At 45.0% G+C, this 18,698-nt stretch overlaps 1 protein-coding gene across 1 annotated transcript; it reads left to right on the top strand.

Moving 5' to 3' along the window:
• The first annotated feature begins 1,495 nt into the window (after positions 1-1,495).
• Positions 1,496-9,879, top strand: PDCL (phosducin like). The gene is made up of 4 exons (XM_006173212.3): positions 1,496-1,641; positions 3,073-3,249; positions 5,596-5,777; positions 7,670-9,879. Exons 2-4 carry the CDS (start codon positions 3,078-3,080, stop codon positions 8,219-8,221), a joined length of 906 nt encoding a protein of 301 aa, XP_006173274.1. The 5' UTR covers positions 1,496-1,641; positions 3,073-3,077; the 3' UTR covers positions 8,222-9,879.
• The last annotated feature ends 8,819 nt before the right edge of the window (positions 9,880-18,698 follow it).

The following is an 18,698-nucleotide window of genomic DNA, read 5'->3' as shown; positions in this document are numbered from 1 at the left end:
TAGGAAAACATTCGTATACTGTAGAAAGCAAGCCTGAACATGTAGTGGAGAGGACATCACTGCAGGAGCAGTTTCTTTTACTAGGCTGGGTGAACTGGGTTCACTCCACTGGTGATTCATTTAATAGGTACAGATGCAGGGGGTACATTTTGAGGGTGCAAGTGTCTTTTGATTGCTTCTGTTTTTCAGATGAAATAAGAATCAAGGTCATAAGGTAAGCCACGAGAGGGGAGGGAGTGTTGAGGATTTGAGAAAAGAGATGTGAATTGCTTCGCTTAGAGGGTGGGGGCGTAGCCTGCCCAGGGCAACTAAGATCTTTGGGCAGCACTGAGGGCCCCCTTGAGGACTTCGGCCTTAAATTTAAAGTGAATTTTGAAGGAAAAGAAGCAGCCATGCATGAAGAAGACCCCTGCTTCAGGGAGATATGAGTAAAAACAAAATTAAAAGGAAAGCATTCATCAGGTATTCATTTAACAAATATTTGTGGGGAATCTATGCAGAGGTACTGTTGCTGGGTGCTGGCTTGTCACTTAAAGCAGATCACAAGCATATTTAAGTTGGCTGTTCGCGCAAATCTGATTAAGGTAAGAGTATGCATCATGCAAATAAAAATACAAACAGTTACCAAAGGATCTCTTTGTATGAATTGTTCTTAAATTGGGGTATGGGGGTTCTTTCGATAGCCTCAACAAATAGCTTCTCAGAAAAATATGCACACATACAAATTTGCAGACAATTGCAGGTGGTGTAGAATCGCAAATTAAGAATCTCTCCGTCAAATTTTACGGAGATAAAACTTAACTATTTGAAACAGTGTATTTATATTTTTAATGATTCAATTTACACAAAGCTTCCTATGAGCTACTTCATGTGGTGTATTAGACGCCTTGGTAAGGGCTAAGAATGTGAAATCATTTTAGGTTTCCAAGAAGTTGCAAAAATAATGTAGAGCTCCCCTGTGCTTTTCACACAGAATCCCCAAAAGTTAACATCTTACATAACCGCAGTACAATTATCAAAACTAGTGATACAATACTACTATTAATTGATACACTTTATTCAAATTTCGTCAGTTGTCCCATTCACATCCTTTTTCTGTTCCAGTATCCAATCCAGGATTTCACTTCGCGTTTAGTTGTCAAGGACTTGGCTTTTTTTTTTTTTTTAATCCAAAGGGGTATGTGTTCTTGGGCAAATTAACGTCCGAGTCTGTCTTCTGTCTTAATAGACGTGATGTGATTAGAATCGATAAATAGTATATGTGGAAATGTATTCGGAAACTTCAAAGGTAACTAAGTTGTTCTTATTGCTCAAAGCTGGGCATACCTAGCGTAGCTCTTCGTTCGAATTAAAACAAAAAGAAAGCAAATATAAGCGTATTATTATTACCGAGATGTTTGTCCCAAAGTTGGACCCGTAGCTTCTCCCTCGGCCGCCGGGAGAGGCCCCCTCTGATTGGGCAGCGTGTATCCGCGCCGACGCAGGAAGGCCGCCTCATTGGTCCCCGCAGTCGGGACTCCGGCGGCTTTTCTCTTAGTGCTCAGGGCGCCGACCCACTTCTCTTCCTCCAACCGAGCGCTCCTTTCCTTTCTAAGTGCCCGGAGTTGCCAGCCTGAAGGGGTCCGGATTGAGCTAGGCCAGGTAACTGCACTGAGGTCAGCCGGGAAGAAGCGGCAGGTCTGGAATACCGGTGGGAGGTGGTGGAATAAAGGTGGTCGGGGAGCCTGCATTAGACGGCCTTGTCAGCGCGCCCCCTCGACCCTCTTCCCCTTTCCTGCCCCGCCTCTTCTGCCGGCCCCACCCTCGGGCTCCCCCGAAGGTCCCGCGCCTCTCCACCGCCCTTCCGCTGGCGCCGCCCTCGACCTCCTAAGGCCCCACCCCCGCGAGCCCTCCCTCTGGCCCCGCCCTCGACTCCTCCCCCAAAGGCCCCGCCTCCTGCACCAGCCCTCTGGCTGGCAGTGCCTTTCCAGCTTCCTCCTTCAGCGGCCCCACCCTCACCGAGCACGCAGCCCACCTAGCCTCTCTTCCCACCCTGTCCCTCCTTGGCTCCTCTGCCTCTTTTAAGTGATGTTCGGCTTTCTGAATCCACCTCCCGCCACCTCGGACTCTCCCCTGGCCTTGTACTTGCACATTTTTCTCAATTAACCCTGCCACTTTCGCCCTCCTCTCTCCATCTGACTCCCCGGGTGCCCGCATTCCCCTACCCTTCCAGGCTTCCTCTACATGAGCTTAGCAAAGCCTTGTTTTGGATTCTAACAGGCTTTAGTCAAGGAAGCATAGTATTGGGATGCTTCAAGGGAGGCGTGCTAGAGTTCCAGCCCCTCCTTGTGGGATCAGGAGCGGGCCTGTGAGGGACCAAGCTGTTCCTTTCTCCCGAAACGTCCCAGGCTGCTTCTGATGCAGAAGCTTGGCTCTAACCATTGTCCTTTAAACACTTGGGAATTAATAAAATCTTGTCATGGGCCCTTCCTTTATTTAACCAAAGTTGGTAGGGCTTCAGAGCCCATCCATCCACCGTTGATGTGCTGACTAGGAGGTGAAGGCAGGAGACAGATGAGTGATTGCCTTAGGCAAATGGTGACTCGGCATCACACTCTTGATGCTTCTTTTTGGAGTTTTTCCTGAGAATTCTTGCCCAATTTTTCAATTACCAGCAGTCTTACTTGGTAGGTACATTTAAAATTATGTGTAGGTACATCCTTCATCAGTCAGTAGATTCTGCCAAGCAACACACTAGTGCAGTGTGTACTATTCAGAAGACAGTGACTCACACCCTCAGTCTTTTGGAGTTAGGAATCCCTGGGGTCTGGTCCCAGCTCCACCATTTGCTGTAAAAGTTGGTAGAGAAGCTTTCCTCATCTGAGCCTCAGTTTTACCATTTACAGAGAGAGCATGGTAAACCCTATTACACAGGGTCATGGTATGGATTTGTTGAGATCCAGCTTATGAAAATAATTACTTTTAGGGGCCCATAAATAGTAGGATCTGAGCACAGGTGAGCCCCCCCAATTCTTCCGATTCGTGTCTGTCTGATTCAAGCCAGCGAAGAGCCTGCTGTGTCTCCCTCCCCAGGCACCATGACGACCCTGGATGATAAGTTGCTGGGGGAGAAGCTGCAGTACTATTACAGCAGCAGTGAGGATGAGGACAGCGACCACGAGGACAAGGACGGAGGCGGGGGTGCCCTGGCCGGCAGTTCCATGCCCGCAGATGCTGAGCTGGCAGGTGAAGGCGTCTCAGTTAACACAGGTACTGGCAATCCCTGCGCTCTGGAAACAGGTTTAAAAAATCTCCATTAAATACCATTAAATACGTATCAGAAGTCTTATGATGACTTCTCCCTAATTCCAGTCCCGCCTCCAGAGATAACCTAGTGTTACCATTTCACTGTGCACACTTCTAGCCATTTCACTGCACAATACGAATATGTATGCATGGCACCATGCTGATGATTCAAACAGGCTGGCCTGCCTTTGAATTCAGCTTCTCAAATTAATAGGTATTTGATATCACATAAATCATGGGTATGAGTGTACTGGTAATAAATTCCTAGAAATGGCATAGTTACACTTTTACATTTTATTATTTCCAAACGGGTGTCAGTTGAGGTGGCACTGGTTTGTAGTTTAAGCAGCAGTATGATATTTCCCCATATACTTGACCTGCTGTGTTATCAGCCTTGTTCATCTTGCCATCCTTGTGGATGGCATATGGTAACTCACTGTAGTTTTATTTTCTGTCTTTTTAAGAGTGACATTGAACTTTCCTAATTTTAAAGGATGTTTTCCTATTCTTTGCTTTTTTGAAATTGAGTAGTTGGTCTTTTTCTTCTTAAGGAGCTGTATGTTAAGAAAATTAATCTGTGATATGAATTGCAAGTATTTCTACCAGTTTGTTGTTTGTCTTTTGTTCTTTTCCTGGCAGGAAATTTTTTTTTTATTGTCATCTGCTTGAAAGTATTATTTTATAGTTTCTTAGTTTTCTTACTTAAAAGGCCTTCACTCGAAGATTATAAAAAGGCGCTCCCATGTCCCCCATTTTTTTTTTTTTTCAGTATTTTTATTTTTGTCTTTTAACATTTAACTATTGATTCATCTGGAATTCATTTTGGTACAACGTATGTGGTAGGGCCCCAACTTAATTTTTTTATATTGCTACCCAGCTGTTTCAACATCATTTATTGTTTTCTCCATTGTTTTGAAATGTCCGTTTTATCATGTGCTGAATTTCTGTTTATATTTGGTGTTTAGCTGTGCTTGCAGTGTCTTCCATTGATTTGTCTTTTACCATGCTGTGTCACACTGTTTTAATTATTGTGTTACAATATGTTTTAGTATCTGGTAGGTCTAATCCCCACAAAATACTCTTCGGTGTCATTCTCTTCCTAACTTTTGCTTTCTTACTTTTTCCAAAGCAAATTTAGGAGCATGCACATGTGTGTAATCATGTAATTTCATTGGAACTGCATTAAACATATAGATTAATTTAGGAATAATTGGTACCCTTGTGATGATGGATCTTCCTAGTCAGGAATATGGTGTTGCCTTTCTGTTTATTCAGGTCTTTCTTCGTGTTGGTAGCATTTTAAGGTTTTCTTCATGCAGATTTTTATATTTTTTTCCATGGTAACAAATGACCTCCAAGTGCTGCCAATGGCTTGTGACAGAAGAGGTTTATTTCTCCAGCACGTTACATGCTGCCTGTGTGGGTCAGCGGCAGCTCCGCTTCTGCTTCAGATGTCCTATCATTGTGGGAACTAGGCTGAAGGAGCAGCCCGTTTGGGACACACTGTTTTCATGAGCAAGTGTGGAGTGCAAGAGAGGGCTGGAGGAAACATGTAATGGCTCATTAAGTTTTTGCTCAGAATCCACTGGCCACAGCAAGTCCCACGGCCAAGCCCAGCGTCAGGCTGGGGCTACAGGTACTCTTCCCACAGGAGGAACCACGGGTCCCGTGGCGAGGGGCAGGGCCCTACAGCCTGGGGGCAGCAGGGTTTAGGGTGAGCTTGAATAATAGAACAGCCTGCCACAATCTTGTCATAAAAAGTCGGCTAATACGGAAGGGTAGAAAGAAAACAGTAGACGTTCTCTCCCACCAGTCCCCTTCTATCTCACTTCCTAGAGACAACCACTGTTAACAGTGATCCTCCCCGCCCTTTTCCTGTGAGCATACACATGTACACGCACATTGACAGCCACCTGTGAATATTTATACGTGCACATACAGGTCTTTCTCTAAAAATTGGAGGATCATACCATGATACTGTCCTGCATTTTGCTCTTTTTTTTGACCTAATGTGCTTGAACATTTTTCAGGGCAGGGAACATACAGCTACCTCATTCTTTCTAAGAGTTGCTTTCTCTTCCTTTGAGTAGATGAATCTTAATTTATTTAACGTATCTCCTAATGTGGGGCCTTAGCATGGCCCTTTAATTATCATAGACCGAGCTGCCATGGACATGATTGTGTGTAGACCATGCTGCCCTATGTGAGCGTCACCATGCTGTCGCCAGAGCAAGCTTTAGACAGATGTGAGCTGGCCCCTGATTCCGTGCTCGTTCTTCTTGGTCACTGCCACGGTCACCCCCAACTCAGGTCCAAAAGGCGTGATCAACGACTGGCGCCGCTTCAAACAGCTGGAGACGGAGCAGCGGGAGGAGCAGTGCCGCGAGATGGAGAGGCTGATCCAGAAGCTGTCCCTGAGCTGCCGCTCCCATCTGGACGAAGAGGTGGATCAACAGAAACAGAAAGACCTCCAGGAGAAAATCAGTGGGAAGGTAACTCGAAGCACCCAGGCTTTTCTAGAAACCTCCCTGGTGGCTGGAGCCGGGGTTAGTGATTCAAGAGGTGGAGCAGGTTTGATTTGGCCTCCGAAGAGCTGTGCAGTGCAGGGGAAAGTATAGAGTCTTGTCACAGCTCATACACACCTGGGTTTGAGTCTCAGCTCTGCCACCAGCAGCTGTGGGGAGTGTCTCTTCCATCCTGAGTCTGCTGTGTCTTTGGTTAAATGAGGCCAGTCTCCCAGCCTCAACCACCCAGGGTTGTGGGTACAGTGCCCATCACAGTGCCTGGCCTGTTGAAAGTGCTCAGTAAGTTTCCAGTCTTTTATTGAGGGCTTACCTTGGGCCAGAAATAAACCTCTGAGGTGGGAGGTGTTATCCCCATTTTACAGATGGGGAAACCAAAGCTGAGAGACGGGAGGGCACTTGCTCAGGGCGGTGCATCTAGTACGTGCTAATAGGAAGTGGGATTCTAACCCAGATTTTCCTTCTCTGTCCATGATGTTGCTGTTTCACCTGAAGCCTGTTCATTAGAATTTATTCTAATGAGGCAATCGAGTAGAAGCAAGCAGACACTCGGAGATATTTGGAACTAGGTCCCTGATTCTCTCTACCTTCCTGGTATCAGAAGGACTTTTATTTCCCCCATGCCCTCTGACCACGATGGATGTCTAGCAGTGCCTGAGATCATTTGGCTACAGCCTAAAGCGGCTCTTGGCTGGAAATAACCACCAGGGTCAGGGAGCAGATAAGAGGATTAAGTGAGGAGTCATTTGCCTTGACCAGGAGGAGGATTTCAGGGCATTAGACTCCAGCAAAGACCGTAACAGGTCAGAAGGAGCCACTCTGATGGGAGAGCCACGAGAGGGAAAGAAGAATGGTACTGGCTGTGACGCAGTGACAACATGCGTTCTGGTCCAGTGTGGCCCCCCCCAGCCCCACCCTCTCATCTGCGCCAGGGTAGGCGGAGCTGAGCTTTGTCACAGGAGCAGGGATGTCTTGCTGCACCAGGGCAGGAGGGGGAAGATGCTTTTGTAAGTCGGCTTCAGGACAACATGCCCACTGTTCACAGAGCCTCCTTATATTGAGGGAGAGACCAGATGGAGCAGAATATCCCGTGGTCACATGGGGCTGTCCTAGCGAGGCTGTCCCTGTCCTGCTGGGTTGCTGCAACAGAACAGGACTAGAAACTGCCTGAATGCCAGAAAGAGGGGAGTGGTTAAGCAAGACAGGGCACGTTGGGTATAATTTTACAAAGAATATTTGGACACATGAGGAATAATTTATGATATAATAGTGCTAAGTGGCAAAAGCAGGTTGTACCTTAATTGGTACACCCACAACTGCTGTTATAAAAGCAGAAACGATTTCAGCATGTGACTGGTAATAAAAAGAGAAACACATTTTCAGAGAGTGTATGACTGTATATTTTGTGTGTGGGGCAGGTTGGGGGAGGGTGATGCAGGGCAGGGATTATGAATGTGAAAGTTCCTCAATGTCCTGTTGTCTTCTCAACAGAAACAAGACAGTGAATGAAATAATCAACCCATTGTCAAGACTGACAAAAAGACAAAAGCTCATGAAGTGGTATTATCCGACGCTGCCTATTTGGATGGGGAGGCACTATGACTCAGTCATTGAAAGCCTGGGTTTTTCAAAAATCTAGTTTGAATCCTGGTCTTACACTTGTTACCTGTGTGAGCTTGTATAAATAACCTCAGGTCTTACAACCTCATTTGTAAAGTGGGGATAATAAAAGTCCCTTCCTGACGGGGTTGTCAGAAGATTTCGGTGAGATATAGTGCACACAGAGCATTAGCGTGCCGCGTCATGTCTCTTGGGTACCTCGTGTAACTGTTCGGTTTGCTCCCTTGCTGGTCCTCCCGCAGATGACTCTGAAGGAGTTTGCCATGATGAATGAGGACCAAGATGATGAGGAGTTCCTGCAGCAGTACCGGAAGCAGAGAATGGAAGAGATGCGGCAGCAGCTTCACAAGGGGCCCCAGTTCAAGCAGGTCTTTGAGATCCCGAGTGGAGAAGGGTTTTTGGACATGATTGACAAAGAGCAGAAGAGCACCCTCATCATGGTCCACATCTATGAGGACGGCATCCCAGGGACCGACGCCATGAACGGCTGCATGATCTGCCTCGCGGCGGAGTACCCGGCTGTCAAGTTCTGCCGGGTGAAGAGCTCGGTGATCGGGGCCAGCAGCCGCTTCACCAGGAACGCCCTGCCTGCCCTGCTGATCTACAAGGGGGGCGAATTGATTGGCAATTTTGTTCGCGTCACTGACCAGCTGGGGGAAGATTTCTTCGCTGTGGACCTGGAAGCTTTCCTCCAGGAGTTTGGGTTGCTCCCAGAAAAAGAAGTCTTGTTGCTGACGTCTGTGCGTAACTCTGCCACCTGCCACAGCGAGGATAGTGATTTGGAAATAGATTAAACGGCTGGTCTCGTTGCATAGATTTCTCATTGTTGGGGCTGGAAGATGCACGTCTGTGTGTTTATTTCTGTTCTTTTCTGTGTCTTCTGGCTTTTCAGCTGTTCTTTGTAGTCCCTCTTATGATACATACAGTCAAGAAGTTCTCAGATTAAATCAGAAAGCTGAATCACCTTGTGGCCAGCAATAACGTGACTTAACATTGTATAAAGAGGAAGCTAGGCTTTTGAACTGTTTACTTAAGATTCTCTACCATAACATCTCTGTTACTGTTTCCAGTCAATATTTACATAGCATCCTAAAGCCAGTGTCCTGGAAATTGTCTTCAGGTGATCCCATAGGCCTCTGCCAGGTCTGGGAGTATAATTCTATAGTTAGTGTGTTATTTGCAACATAAATAATGCATTTACTTCATCAAATGATTGTAAATTATATTTACTTGTAATCAGATCCATAGCCCTAGGAGGCAGTTAAATTTCTTCCCCCCAGACCCTCTTCTCTCCTAGGGTCTTACTTGAAGGTTCCGGACCACATGTGTCTGCCCCATCAAGAGGGGTGACCTTTGCTGCAGGAGTTGACGTCCTGCTCGAGCATAGTTGAGTTTACAGTAGGAGGAAGGATCGAGGTGGCCTGCCCTCTTGACGCTGGAAGGTCAGCTTGACTTAAAAATTAGAGCTAGGATGGAGCTGGGAAGTCTTTTTAAAGGAAATTACTCCTGCTCATCTGTTTCCCTGTTTCTCTTATTTAACAAGGTAATTTTTTTGTTTAATGTAACTTTTGCTAAAACTTTTTTTTTTGCATATTGAATAAGTAACTAATATTCAGTAGAAGAAATTTACCAAAATACAGAAGCAAAATAAGAAAATTAGAATAACTTCTAATCCTACCATCTAGAGTAAAACACTATTCATATTTTGGGATATTTCCTTCTAGGGTGTTTTCTTTGTATACACAGACATTTGTTTGCTTGTTGTTAAACGAAACAGTGGGATCATTCTGAACATACTGTTTTATAGTATGGTCGGCTGATATATCAACCTTTTTTGTGTGTGTAATTAAATACTCTTCTACAGCATTTAAAAATGGCTATTTATTCCATCGTATTGATGTGCTATAATTTGCTTGGTGGTTGTCTCTTAAAAAGAAAAACAACAAAGACTTTTTATTACAAAAGTAATAAAAGTTCATTGTAGAAAATGTAGCAAAAATTGTCAAGCTGAAAAGAGATTTAGAAAGCCTTTATATTTCCACCAACCAAAAAGAATCCCTGTTATCATTTAACAGGTATCTTTCTGGTCTTCTTTCTGTGTATTTATAATAATGACTGTCTTTTGAGTTTTTTCTCCTCTTGTTTTTTACTTTAAAATGTGCACATTGTAGGGACAGGGAAAATGTAATCTGGAATTAAATATTAGCTTTAAAGTTCACCGTTTTGCTTTTCTTGTCTATTTAGGAATTGACTAACTGTGGAAGGGTCTTGACAATGTCTCTTGTAGTTAATCAACAGAAAGAAAGTGCATGGGTTTTGTATTGAAAAAGCTTGTTGTAGAAAGTGTGTGGAAAGCGTAGAAAATTATTAGATGCAGAGACAACTGTTGTCAATGTTCTTGTTGATTTCCTTCCAGTTTTTTCAATATTTTTAATAACATTGAGAGATTATTGAGTTTAGTCCTGTGTTTTGTTTAATGTTACATCATAAATGCTTTGACATGTTATAAAAATTCTAAATAAATAATTTTTAATGGCCTCATAATATTCCATATCCATTGCATAAGCCATATTTTAACCATACTTTTATTTAATTTTGGATGTTTAGATTCCCAGTTTTTTGCTGAAACACTTAGCATCTTTGTATTTGGGGCTGTATTTTGGATCATTCTCTTAGTATAGATTTATAGAAGAGAATATTGGATAGAAACTTTTTTTAAACTCTTTTTTTATTGAATTATAGTCATCTTACAATGTTGTGTCAAATTCCAGTGTAGAGCACAATTTTTCAGTTATACATGAACATACATATATTCATTGTCACATTTTTTCTTTTTTTTTTTCCGCTGGGACAGAAACATTTTCTAAGCTTTTACAAGCCATCTTCTGTTCTCATTGGAAATGAAAATATATTATGCTCTGAGGGAAACCTGACTTTGCTTTTCATGAACAGATATTCTAGGATGAAGTGAACGGATGTGGAATGGGTAAGTCCTGGAATGTTACATCTCCACCTCAGGTGTAGTGCAGGCAGCACGGGCTTTGGAGTCAGATCAGATCCTGTTTCTCACTAGCGGTGGGGTTTCCAGTGAGGGACCTAGCCTCCCTGAAACTGTGTCCTCACCTCGGCAGTGGGAATAACAATACATCATGGGTTGTTCACGTGGTTCTCAATGTGTGGTCCCAGAACCGCAGCATCAGCTTCACTGGGGAACTTGTTAGAAATGCAAATTCTCAGGCTTCACCCCAGACCTACTGCATCAGAAGTTCTGGGAGTGGCCCAGCACACGCTTCCCAAGCCCTCCACGTGATTCGGAGACCTGTGGATTACGGTGAGTGACAGCAGCTGTCACCAAACACGGGCTCACTGCTGTTGGTTTCCTCTTGCTTCATTTGACCAAGAGAGGGAAGGAGTTGAAACAGGAGGGCACTCCCATCACTTCTCTTCCTCTTCATTTGGCGTAAGCCTTTTTGATCATGGAATTGGGGGAAGGAGCAAGAAACTAATACATTTGTCTATTATAAACTCTCCCAGTAATTTTCCAGATTTCACTTTTCTCTGAAATGAATGTCCCTTGAAGGCATGGACTTAATTTTCCTCCCTGTGGATGGCATGACTGCTATTCACACTGGGAATAGGCCGACATTTACAGCTTTGTGGGCAAGAGGCTGAACCGCTCTGTACCTCAGTTTTCCTCATCTGAGAAGTGGGGATGAGTAATGAGTTAGCTCATACAAAATACTTAGAACACAGTCAGCCTTCAAATAAGTGCTGTTTTTTTTTTTATCCCCAGTGCCCTCCTCACCTGCACCTGGCACTTGGTAAGCATCAACAAGTCTTTAATAATGGACGTATTGGCTCACTGAATGCCACATCCTTTCAGGGTAAGAAGTAGTAACTTTTCAAAGATAAAGAAACCAAAGCTTGGAAGAATTAAGTTACTGTTCCAACTCGTCCAGCTAGTGGGCAGGGCAGGGTCTGTGCAGTTCCAAAATTTGTGCTGATTCCATGATGCATGTTGGTTCTTGGTGGAGGAAGCAAAATGATCAAATGTCAATAAAAGAAATTGGTTAGAAAAAAGGTAGTGGAGAGAATAGGTTGGAGGAAGATAAAAGAGGAGAGAATTCTAAGAAGACATAAAAAGCAGTGAGGCTGGGTGAAGCCCTGGATCTCCTGGGCCTGCTTGTGTTTCATGTCAGAACATCGCCTGCCTGGACCGTGGCTGTGACCCATAATGTAACACCCCTGTGATGTTCCCTCTTCTTCCCCCATGACTCCACAAAGTCCTTCCTCCCAAAGTCCCTTTAACGCTGCTCCCTTCCCCCCAGCCATACTGCCACCCACAACCGGCTATGGGTGGCAACAATCCAGAGTATAGCGACCATGAACCCTAGCCCTCTCTGTCACCAGCCCTGTGCCCTAGGACAAGCCTCTTCCTCTCCCGGGGCCTCAGTTTCCCCATTTGTAAGGTGAGGGGTTGAAGTAGACAATTTTTAAGATACTTCGGGCTCTCAGATTTTATGAATCAATGATTTTTTTAAACTGAAGTATAATCAGTCACAATGTGTCTATTTCTGGTGTACAGCATAATGTTTCAGTACGAATCAATTAATTTTAAAAAATCTACTGTTGCCATCATGCTATCATTCTGTATTTAATTTAATGAAAAACTGTGAAGTTTTTCCTAAGTTGTGAGATTTTCATGTGCTGGTTACTTGAATGACCTGTCTCCCTTTCCTGTAGGATAACCCTGTCTTCAGCTTGAGTGGTTGCCAAAGTTCAATTATAAGTTCAATTACACATTAGACTACTAAGCTTCTGGGGACAGGGACAGTGTCCCTTCATTTCTGGTCTTTGATCTGAGTTGACGTAAGTCAATGTTTGCTGCTTAAGTGGGAGAAAATCCCCAAGGCTGGAATTCACAATAGAGTTATATAGCTTTTCCAGACGTGTTATATGTCTTTAATCAGAGGTTTACTAGGTGCTCACTGAGACCCTGATAACAAGTTCAATTTCACAAGTTCAAGTTAACCCCGGAGCCTTGCCAAAGCCTGTGGAGACGCTGGTTATAACCCAATATGACCACGTGGTGGCAGCAAAGGAGAGGGAACAAATAAATTTTGTCAGAGCCACAGACTGGATTTGAGGCCGGAGAATGTCTAGTACCAACTATGAATCATTTTACAGAATTTGTTTTTGCAAAAGAGAACCAGGAAGTGTTACATTCACATGCTTTATTAATGAGTAACAAAGAAAATAAATATTACTTCATGAATACAACGTACATACACTTAACTTTCATATTATGGTCAGTTATGGGTGAGGGAAAAGCTGACCCAGGAAGAGAAGAGGAAAGTGCCGGGTGCCCACCAGTCCCAGGCACAGAGTCCCAACACCTCAGTTCAGAGCACAGTCTTTGTGTTCAAATCTCAATCCCGACGACTTCCTGTCTCTGTCTCCCTGTAGCAGTGAGAGTGACCAACATGCATTTTGACTTCATTTGTGCCAGGTCATTGTTCTAAGCAATTAATATGTCCCTCCTTAGATAATTCTCCTAAACAACCCCAGAGGGATATTATTACCTTCATTTTACAGGTAAGCAATTTGCCCAAGGTCAATCATCTAGTAAAGTCGGGACTTAAACCCAGGGGCTTGGAGTTCAGTCGGGAGCTTAGTACTGCCTGGCAGCCTTTCCTATGAATAGGCTTTAATAACATTTACCCAGAAAGACTTCTGGAAAGAGATGAGGGGTGCCTGCCCAGTGGTTGGTGTTGCAGAGGGAGGAAGAGAGACCAGAACCCCAGCAGTCCCAAAAAACTGTGATGCATATCCTGCAGGAAGGGCCTAAAGGAGGCTGGAGGGGCACAGAGCGGGGGCCAGGCGGGTACTATAAGCCAGGACCCTTCCTCTTGGATGCTTGTGGCGCCCTGAGTACCCTCAGCCAATGGAGAAAAGACCAAGGTGGTTGTTACGGACTGAATGTTTGTATTCCCAAAATTCATACGTTGAAGTTCTAACTCTTAGTGGGATGGTATCAGATGGTGTGGTCGTTGGGAGGTAATTAGGTTCAGATGAAGTTGTGAGGGTGGAGCCCCCATGATGGAATTAGAGCCCTTCTAAGAAGAAGAGGCGAGACCAGGGCTTCCTCTCTCCTCCATGTGAGGATACACTCAGAAGCCTCAGAGCCAGGGGTTGGGGTCCTTAGCAAGAACCAAATTTGCTGGCACCTTGATCTTGGACTTCCAGCCTTCAGAACAGTGAGAAATACATGTCTATTTTTTAAGCCACCCACTCTATGATATTTTGTTGGAATAGCCCAAGCTAACTAAGACACTGATTCCTGGCAATTTCTACAGATGAGATAGAGAAAAAGAGAGAAAAATGGTACCTCAAACTCATCTCAGAGGAGAGCTGGCAAGTGTACAGCTGTTGGCATAACCAATGCCATCTTGGCTCCTTATGGTTTCTCCTGTCCTTCCGCTGACCCCACTCAGGACTGCCCTGTGCAGTGAATCACTACTCTGTTGTCAAGGGCTTTGTGGTTAATAGATACTGTTTAATCACCATTAGGACCAGGTGGCTTCTATGCTGTTAGTGCCCAAACAATGATGAAAACCTTCCCTGACGTATGCCCGGAGCCCACAAGACTAGTTACTTGTTCAAAATCCTGATTTAGGAATGTACTTCCTGTTTCCAAGCACCTACCCCCATACCCTAGATTAACTATAAAGCTGCCCCTGGGCAGTGTAGGGGTGGAGCTGCAAATGCTTCCCGGTCATTATCCATCCAACCCCCACCCTGTGAGTAAGTCACCCCATAAGAAACTGATTCATTGGCATATGGAACTGTCTGCCTCATTTTTTGGTCTCCAGATACCTTCTCAGTTGGGTGGGCACTTTTCATTCCCTCCGTCCTCCAACAGTAAGAATCACAGAAACCTCTTCTCTCCAGGGTTTGTGGTAACTGTCCATTTTCTCCAGGGATGTACATTTCCTTCAGCTTTCATGTCACCTCTGAACATTCCCCAGCCAGCTCAGACTTTCTGAAGGCCAAGAATGCCATCTTCCTTTTGGTAAGCTCAAGTTTTACCTGATCTAGTTCAGTGATTCTATCGGTGTGCCCTGCAGGAATGTTTATTCAAAATGTGGTCCCAGACCTCACCCAGGACCTCCTGATTCAGAAAATTTGGGGGTGGAGAACAGAATATGTGTTTTAATAAGCATGCCATGTGACTGTGATGCATGGTCAGTAGATTTGGATAAGAAGAGGGTAAAGGGAGGGCTTTTATCATTCCTCATTTCAGCCCAGAGACAGATCTATGTTCACATAATGATTTCACCACCTTCTAATTTGGAGCCCTGGGCAAGTTACCTCCCTGAGCTGCAATTTCCTCATCTGTAGAGCGGGCATGTTAATGTATGCTGCACAAGATTTTTATGAGGATTAAATGATCCAATGAATGCAAAGCCACTAGCACCAAATCTGGCCTTTGTTCAGCTGACTTCCTACCTTGTCATTGTGGTTTCCAAAGTCTGTGGTTACTTGATTTCGTGATGTGTGTGGTGAAGGTCTTGGTCATGGTTTCATCAACTATCAGTTGCTCTGTGGTCCCTGGAGAGAGGAAGGGGTGGGATTGTGGTGTCTGTGTATGTGTGCAGTCTGGTTACTTGCCAAACAGGCTTATTTGATCAGTTGTGCTCTTTTCATCCTTCCAGCCTTTGCCAATTTCAATTTCCTGTCCCACCAGGGAAGAAAGAGCTGACAATGTTCCAGTGTAGGTTGAATCTGAGCATGGGAGTGATTACAGTGTCCCCCAAGCCGGCAACTAGGAGATGAATTTGACTCTCTATGAAGAGAAAATGGATCTGGTTATGAGATCTGAAAGGGGATCCATGGCTTTTACGTTTAGGCGCTCCTAGTCCAATGGAAAGACGTGACTCATTCCCTCAAAGAACCCTTGGTAGATTGGCAGAGGCTTGAGGGCAGATACCTGCTCAGAACAAGAATGTAAATTCCCAAAAGCAAAGAGAGGAAGCAATTGCAGCTCAGTTCTCAGGACATTGAAGGAGCCGGGCCGTGCTCCATTGGAGACAAAAGCAAGTATCGGAAATGGTTATGGAAGCTTCATCAGTTTGCTGCTACTATGTAGCACATCACCCCGAGAACTTGGTGGCTTAATACTTTCATTCCTGTGAAATGGGACAGCAGGGCTTCCTCTTGCATCTGCAGGTCAGCTGGGGGCTCTGCTCTTTGCTGGTCTTTCCTGGGTCACCTTGACTGGAGCAGCTCTGCTCCATGTGTCTCCCATCCTTCTCTTGGGACCAGTGGGCAAGCTGGGCATGTCCTTCTCATGGCCAGGAAAGAAACACAAGAGAACAAGCCCAGTATCTTAGCTTCTTTTCCTGCCTGTGTTATGCCTCCTAATATCTTCTTGGCCAAAGCAAGTTGGATGGCAGAACTCAAAGTCGTGGATGGAGGGCAAAGTTACATGGCCAAGGATTCAGGGCTGGGTGAACCGGGGCTGTTAATGTAATCTCTCAGACTTCCCAACTCAATGACTCCCAATCTTGAGTCATTGCTCCCTCTTTGATGCTTCTGCAGCATCTTGTACCCCTCTCCTGGCTTCGGTTATAATCTGTGTTCCTGTTATGTATGTGAGGGCAAGGACTGTCTGTAGTCCTAATGCCCAGTAAGTAATTGAAAGAGACAAAGAGAGAGCAGAGAGCTAAGGGAAGGAGGTAGGAACACAAGCAACAAAAAAGAGAAAACAGGCAGGTATGTAGGGTAAAGGGAGCAGAGGAAACAGGACAAAAGAGACGTGAATAGAGTGAGTCAGAGGGGGTCAAACTGCTTGCTGATAAACAGCCTCTTGGAATATTGATCCATTCCTAGTATTTTAAAGCAGTCATTTCACCTTGAGAAAGAGTCTTTATGTTTTTATTTTTCATGTCAAATGGCTGCATTTTTCCCTGTGGCAGCCTTTGCATGAAAGAGGACTTGGGTTACAGAAATTTTTTCTGTACCCTTCGAAGGAATAATCAGTTTACCATTTATGATCAGAGCCTCTTTCACTACTAAGATCTCTCCAATTGCAGAACCTTTGAAATGAAGGCTGCCTTCCTTTATAATGCATAAAGATTGCATTGGAAATGAGGCTGTAGAGGCAGACTCAGATTCTCTTCTTGAAATGCAATTGTTTATTTTTTCTGGATGAGGTGGTTTCTAGTGCTACGCATTATTTGAATTAACTGAAGGGTTGATAATGTTGATGCTGGGAGGGTGGGGTAGATTGATTCTGAAATTGTCAGTCGTCATTTCAGGTCAAAGTCAGGGAATGTGGTGGATGAGGAGACACAGATGTCCTTGTGGAGCTCAAAGTCCTTCTGAAGGGGGACCACAAGCTCCCTAGAGCTGAAGCAGCCTCCCCAGGATAAGTACCATCTGCTCCAAGGGAAGTGCTTGGACGTGAGTCAGTCATTGGCATACGCTTGTTTTGTTTAAGGTGTTAAAAATTGTTCTGTAATGGAAAACAGTATGGAGATTCCTCAAAAAACTGAAAATAGACTTACCATATGATCCAGAAATCCCACTTCTGGGCATATATCTGGAGGGAACTCTAATTTGAAGACACCTGCACCCCAATGTTCATAGCAGCACTATATACAATAGCCAAGACACGGAAGCAACCTAAATGTCCATCGACAGATGACTGGATAAAGAAGCTGTGGTATATTTATACAATGGAATACTACTCAGTCATAAAAAAGAATAAAATAATGCCACTTGCAGCAACATGGATGGACCTGGAGATCGTCATTCTAAGTGAAGTAAGCCAGAAAGAGAAAGAAAAATACCATATGAAATTTGCAAATGGTAACCACTATATATAAAAATGGATAAAAAACAAATTTCTTCTCTATAGCTCAGGGAACTACATTCAAAATCTTGTAATAACCTTTAATGAAAAATAATATGAAAGCAAATATATGTATACACATATGCATGGCTGGGACATTAAGTTGTACACCAGAAATTGACACATTGTAACCAACTATACATCAATAAAAAAGAAAATTGTTCTGTATAGTGTGTGTGGAAAAGATCCAGGGAAAAAATCTTCAGTGGATTTATGAACTCCTTAGTGGTCCTTCTGGGTTGGGACTGTATCTTCCTGTCTCTAGGTCAGTATCATCTTTTAGGACTTCCTGAAGCAAAACAAGAGACCAGATCTAGGAGGAGGTGGGGAGGGAATGGGGCCCAGGGACCGACAGGCCTGGTGACTGAGGCTATTTACGTGCCCGCATGGCCCTCTCTTGCCACCTTAGTGGGGGCTGGGAGAGATCATCTAGCCTGCTGCCTGGTACCTAGAAGAAGATCAATAACTATTTACTAACTTGAATTGAGTGATGGTTTGTGGTGTGGTGGAAAGAGCATGATACCGAGAGTCAGGAGAACTGGGACTCAAATTGGCTGGTAGAGCAAACCAGACAAGCCTCCTCCCTTCTCCCAGCCTCAGTTTCCCTGCTTTCAAAGTGGAGGTTTCTCACTGGGCCATCATGAGACCTGAAAGAGCCTGTGATGCTGGTCATGGTCATCCTGTAGAAGGCACTGACCATGCTGGGGCGGGGACAGCATGCCTTGGTCAGAGGCCAAGGGCAGATGCTGGGCTGTGCTCCAACGTGGGCAGTGGGGACCACCCCTCCAGGGGCTGACATCTGAGCGGGAAGACCAGGTCAAGGCTGGTGGCCCAGAAGAAAGGGACATTGACGAGTCCCGGAGCCCCACTGTGCCCCTCGCCACTTACACAGAAACATCACCCGCAAGGACTCCAGAAGACAGACAAGGTGACAGCATATCACACGTGTGTTCTTGGTGCCAGGTTCTTGGGGCACAGAGAGGACTTGGGCAAGGTCCCTGATGGCCAGCAGATGACACACCCTATGCCTTGGGGTGGGGGTGGTGATGGCCCGGGTATGGATGAGTGAGGAGCTTCTCGACCAGCGTGTCTGTGAAACTTTAGAGAAGGTAGAGGGAGGGAGCAGGCTGTGGGACAGGGAACAAGCTATGGACAGAGCAGCAGGGGTCTGGCATCGTGGCCTGGGCGTGGGGTGGGGGTGCGAGGAAGTGGCAGGAAAGGATGGTCTCATGTCATTGCAGGGCCAGCCTATGGGAGGGGGGCGCTAGCGGGCTGAGCCAGGAAGGCTGAATGTCGCCCCCGACTCTGACCCAGGCAGCCCCCCTAACACTCTGGGCCTCAGTTTCCCAATTCAT

Source organism: Camelus ferus, chromosome 4 (genome assembly GCF_009834535.1).
Source record: "Camelus ferus isolate YT-003-E chromosome 4, BCGSAC_Cfer_1.0, whole genome shotgun sequence".
Taxonomy (NCBI): Eukaryota; Metazoa; Chordata; class Mammalia; order Artiodactyla; family Camelidae; genus Camelus; species Camelus ferus.
Note: the sequence above shows the minus strand (reverse complement) of the source record. Positions and strands in the feature narration are given on the sequence as shown.

Bases quoted from the DNA above. Each gene is read 5' to 3' on its own strand.
- PDCL (XM_006173212.3), top strand. From the start codon at position 3,078: ATGACGACCCTGGATGATAAGTTGCTGGGGGAGAAGCTGCAGTACTAT. The intron at 3,250-5,595 runs GTACTGGCAATC...CCCCCAACTCAG, and splicing joins AGGCGTCTCAGTTAACACAG to GTCCAAAAGGCGTGATCAAC. The intron at 5,778-7,669 runs GTAACTCGAAGC...GTCCTCCCGCAG, and splicing joins AGGAGAAAATCAGTGGGAAG to ATGACTCTGAAGGAGTTTGC.